The sequence below is a fragment of the Eimeria tenella genome, genomic scaffold (assembly GCF_000499545.2).
Source record: "Eimeria tenella Houghton genomic scaffold, Eth_scaff37, whole genome shotgun sequence".
NCBI classification, from domain to species: Eukaryota; Apicomplexa; class Conoidasida; order Eucoccidiorida; family Eimeriidae; genus Eimeria; species Eimeria tenella.
The window spans coordinates 14450-19320 of NW_013543286.1; the positions used below are offsets into that span (position 1 = coordinate 14450).

At 54.3% G+C, this 4871-nt stretch overlaps 2 protein-coding genes across 2 annotated transcripts; one reads left to right on the top strand and one right to left on the bottom strand.

The window, feature by feature from the left end:
- Positions 1-829: 829 nt before the first annotated feature.
- Positions 830-1918, bottom strand: ETH_00011550 (uncharacterized protein; the record flags this gene model as incomplete). The annotated part of the gene is made up of 2 exons (XM_013376534.1): positions 830-1277; positions 1704-1918. 2 exons carry the CDS (start codon positions 1916-1918, stop codon positions 830-832), a joined length of 663 nt encoding a protein of 220 aa, XP_013231988.1.
- A 544-nt stretch (positions 1919-2462) lies between these two features.
- On the top strand, positions 2463-4836 carry ETH_00011555 (acetyl-CoA transporter, putative; the record flags this gene model as incomplete). Its single annotated transcript, XM_013376535.1, has 7 exons — positions 2463-2492; positions 2716-2803; positions 3031-3149; positions 3597-3683; positions 3901-3967; positions 4175-4246; positions 4553-4836. 7 exons carry the CDS (start codon positions 2463-2465, stop codon positions 4834-4836), a joined length of 747 nt encoding a protein of 248 aa, XP_013231989.1.
- Positions 4837-4871: the final 35 nt, after the last annotated feature.

Here is a 4871-nt window from a genome sequence, read left to right on the forward strand (position 1 = left end):
TGTTGTTGTTGTTGTTGCTGCTGCTGCTGTTGCTGCTGCTGCTGCTGCTGCTGCTGCTCCCGCTCCTGCTGCTCCTGCTGCTCCTGCTGCTGCTGCTGTGTCGCTGCTGTCAGTCGCGCAGTTGCTGCCTCAGCTGCTGCTGCCGGTGCTGCTGCTGCTGCTGCAGAAGGCCCTGATGGCGACGGCGAGCCCAAGGTGGTTTTGCTGAGCGTCTTTTTCGGGATTCTCTACTTCCTCATGGCCACCCAGGTGCTGCTGCTGCTGCTGCTGCTGCTGCTAAAGGCGCTATCTGCTGCTGCTGCAGTTACAGGCGCTATATGCTGCTGCTGCAGGCCGAGCTGCTAGGTTCTGCGGCTGCTGCTTCGCCGGATTCTGTAGCTGCTGCTTTTGTTTGCGTCGAGTTAGCTGCAGCTGCTGCTACTTCGGCGTGCTCAAGCCCTCATTAATATTTTCTTTCCTGCTGCTGCTGTTGCTGCTGCTGCTGCTCCAGGATATTGCTGTAGACGGCTGGGCGCTGACACTCCTCAGCCCGGAGAACAAGGGGTAGCTGCGCTTGGCCTGCAGCTGCTGCTGTGTTTGCTGCTGCTGCTGCTGCCGCTGTTGCTGCTGCTGCTGCGTCAACTCCCCCCGCTGCTCTCACCGCCTCTGCTGCTGCCGCTGCGGGCACTGCTGCTGCTGCTGCCGCTGCTTCCCCTCCCCGCCTCCAGCACCGCTACCGCCGCCACCGCCACCGCCGCCGCCGCTGCTGCTGCTGCTGCTGCTGCTGCTGCTGCTGCAGGCTGGCCTCTACCTGCAACACTGTGGGGCAAACTCTGGGCTACTGCTTTTCTTATGCTGGCTTTTTGGCTTTAAATGACCCAAAATTTTCAAAGAGGTTTTTGGGCGTAGACAGGAAAGACAACAAAGGCGCAGTCGACCTCCCCACCTTCATTGCGTACGCCCTGCTGCTGCTGCTGCTGTTGCTGCTGCTGCTGCTGTTGCTGCTGCGGTTGCTGCTTCTGGGGGTGCTGCTGTTGCTGCTGCTGGGGATCATGATGGTGATGGTGACGGTGACGCTGCTGCTGGTGCTGCTGCCGACTATGGTGGAGTCCGTGCTGCTGCTGCTGCTGCTGCTGCTGCCGTTTCTGCTGCTACGCTGCTGCGGCGCTGGCTTCTGCTGCGTCGCTGCCGCCACGCTGCCTCCGCCACGCTGCTGCCGCCACCGCTGCTGCCGCTGCTGCTGCTGCTGCTGGTGCAGCTTCTGGGGCTGGGTGTTCGTAATAACGACCACTTTTATTCTTTTATTCTTCAAAGAAACTGAAGCAGAAGGGCCCCAAACTTCCCCCTCAGGCCGCCACGTAGAAGCTTCAACTTATGCGGGGCCCATCAGCGGCGGCGAAGAAATGCACTTCTTCGCTGACGAGATCCTCAGCAAGTCCGAAACCCTAAACCCTAAACCCTAAACCCTAGAGCCGCGCCCCGAAGCCCTGCGCCACGCTCCGCGGCCGCGCCAGCAGCAGCAGCAGCAGCAGCAGCAGCAGCAATGCGCGCGGGAGCTTCTGCGCTTCCAGCCGTCCCCAGCCACGCCCTAGGGTTCAGGGTTTAGGGTTTAGGGTTTAGGGTTTGGGGTTCAGGGTTTAGAGGTTGAAGTGTGTGGGTGCAGCGAGGAGCCCCGCACTGCTGAAGAGGGCAGCTGCGAGCCCAAAGGAGCTCTTGAGTCTTACCGCCTGTTGTGGAAGGTTTGCTGCTGCTGCTTTGCTGCTGCTGCTGCTTTTGCTGCTGCTGCATTTGCTGCTGCCTTTGCTGCTGCTGCTAGTTTCGCAGCTGCCGCTAATTTTGCTTCTGAACCTAAGCTTTCTGCTGCTGCTGCTAATTCTGCTGCTGCTGCTAATTCTGTTGCTGCTGCTGCTTTGGCTGCTCTGTATGCTGTTTTTGCCATTGCGGCTGCCTTTGCTTTTGCTGCCGCTGTTGCTGCAACAGCTGCAGCAGCTGCTGCAGCTGCAGTTTCTTGAGTCCATTTATTTGTTTTTTAAATATATTAATTTGTGAAAGTAAAAAGCCAAGAAGTCCGTTTTTATTTATGTAAATAAATACATTTATAAATATTTAAAAATGGTTTTGCAGAAATGCATGCATGCATTTGAATATCCACACAGAAGTGCATTTAACTTTTTATTTTTTCATTTTTGCATTTTTTCATTTTTGTTGACTTCTTTTTATTCTTTTCATGTTTGTTTTAATTAATTCCATTTATATTATTATTTAGATGTGCGTTTTTGTATTTCTGCGTACATAAATTCGTGTGCTGCTGCGCTGCTGCTGCTGCGCTGCTGCAGCTGCTGTTTCAGTCGCCAGTGCAGCAGCTGCTGCTCGTGGTCTTAACAGCAAGAATTGGATTTGCTGCTGTTGATGCAGCAACACAATTAAAGATAATAGAAAGAGGAGTTAGCAAAGAACAACTTGCTTTCTTTGCTCCTCTTCTCATGCCTTTCGGCATTGTCTGCCCCTTCCTCGTAAACCCTAAACCCTAGACCATAAACCCTGATTTGTGTTTTCATGCCTTTTAGCGTTGTCTGCCCCTTCCTTGTAAACCCTAAACCCTAAACCCTCTCCATCGCAAACCCTCAATCTTAACTCCGAGTAAAGGCTGGAGTCTACGCCCCTGCACCTTGCAGCTACTTAAACCCACTGTTGCTGCTGCTGCTGTTGCTGCTGCTGCTGCTGCTGCTGCTGCAGGTGAGCAAGTGGATAACTGGCTCTGCTCCGCTGCGGCTGTTCATGCGGGGCTATTTGCTGCGGCTGTGCGTTTGCTGCATATGGGCAGGTAAGAAAAACTATTTCTTTTTTTTCTTTTTCTTTTTTTAAAATAATAATTTAACACAATTGTGCATTGTATAGTTCTAATTATGCATTTGTAGTTCTCCTACAGGCCCTGCTGTTGAACGGCGCTCTCTTCGTCGCCATTTGCATGCTGCTGCTGCTGCTGCTGCTGCTGCTGCTGCTGCTGCTGCTGCTGCTGCTGCTGCTGCTGCTGCTTGTGGGTGTGCGCAGCAACTGTGGCAGCAACTCCTTTTCTGCACAACGGAGACCATTCTATTCTTTTCTACGTTTGTCTTTTCGTCATAACAACTCTTTATAACGTTTGCTCGGACCTCATGTTTGTCTCCATGGTCAGCCGGCACACTGGCTAGCTAGCTGGCTAGCTAGCTAGCTAGCTAGCTGGCTAGCTAGCTGAATCTCTAGCTAGCTAGCTAGCTGGCTAGCTAAATAGCTAGCTGGCTAGCTAGCCAGCTGAATAGCCAGCTAGGCAGTTAGCTAGTTAGCCAGCCACGCAGCTAGCCAGTCAGTTGGCTAGCTGAATAGCCAGCTAGGCAGCTAGCTAGTTATCTAGGCAGCTAGCTATTTAGCTGGATAACTGGCTAGTTAGCTAGCCAGCCAGCTAGCGAGTCAGTTAGCCCACGAGCTAGCAGGCTAGCTAACCAGCCAGCCAGCTAGCTAGCCAGCTAGCCAACCAGCTGGCGAAGCATCTAGCCAGCTAGCTGGCCAGCTAGCTAGCCAGCTAGCCAGCCAGCTAGCCAAGCTGCTAGCTAGCTAGCTGTGAATCTGAGCTGCTGCAGATGGCCTTTTTCGCAAGAGTGTCCGACCCTCGCATTGGAGGCTCCTACATGACTTTCCTGAACACCATGGCAAACATCGGATCCCAAGTATCTAGGGTTTAGGGTTTAGGGTTTAGGGTTTAGGGTTTAGGGTTTAGGGCTTGGGGTTTAGGGTTTGGGATTTAGGGTTTGTGGTTTATCTTTTTGGGAACTTAGGCGAGTCGTGGGGTAATCCAAAGGCCTACCATGAATGGTGGTTAAAGGGTTTAGGGTTTAAGGGTTTAGGGTTTAGGGTTTAGGGTTTAAGGGTTGTGGGTTCGTACAGTGGCCTCGGGCCGTTAGTTTGTGGCTGATGGATCCTCTTACCAGGAGAGACTGTACTGGAGTTAACGGTGCGTGTTGCTGCTGCTGTTGCTGCTGCTGCTGCTGCTGTTTTGTTGCTGCTGGCTGTGCTGCCAGTGGTGGCGCAGAGCTGCGGCGGGTTTGTGCTGCTTGATTTCCCGCTGCTTTTGCTGCAGCACCTAGTGTTGCTGTTGTATTCGCTGGTGCTGCTACTGCATTTGCTGCTGCTGCACTTGCTGCTGCTGCTGCTGCTGCAGTGTCTGCCGGCGAGAAATGCCCAGTAGTGCTGGACGGCTACTTCGTGCAAGTTGGCGCAGGTGTTGTTTTAGGTAGGGTTTAGGGTTTACCTTTTAGGGTTTAGGGTTTGGCAGTGCTCAGTTGCTGAGACGAGCAACAGGGGTTTCAGATCTCAAAGCAGCAGCAGCAGCAACAGCAGCAGCAGGAGTATGCAGCACTGGCAGCAGTGCTGACAGCAGCCACGGCGCCACCAGCAGCTAGCAGCAGCAGCAGCGCCAGCAGCAGCAGCACCCAGGGTTGCAGGACCATCAAACACCAACTCAGCAGCAACAGCAGCAGCAACAGCAGCAGTAACAGCAGCAGCAGCAGCAAGAGTTGCACCGTTTGTTTCCGTTCAGGCCTCTGTTGGGTGGCGATCTTTTGGCCGCGAGTGAAGCGGCTGCAGCAGGAGCCCCTCAGCAGCTGGCGGGTGTCGCTGACGGGAGCAGCAGCAGCAGCAGCAGCCAAAACAGCAGCAGCAGCAGCAGCAACAGCAAAGCCAGCGGAAGAGATAGAACTCAAGTCCGCAGCAGCAGCGGGAAAGGTGGTCGACGTGGCCACGGCGAGCAGCATCAGCAGCAGCAGGAGCAGCAGCAGCAGCAGCAGTGGCTTCTCAGCAGCAGATAACAAGAAGCAAGAGTGACTAGCGGCGGCGCCGGGGGGTCAGCAACCCCCGGC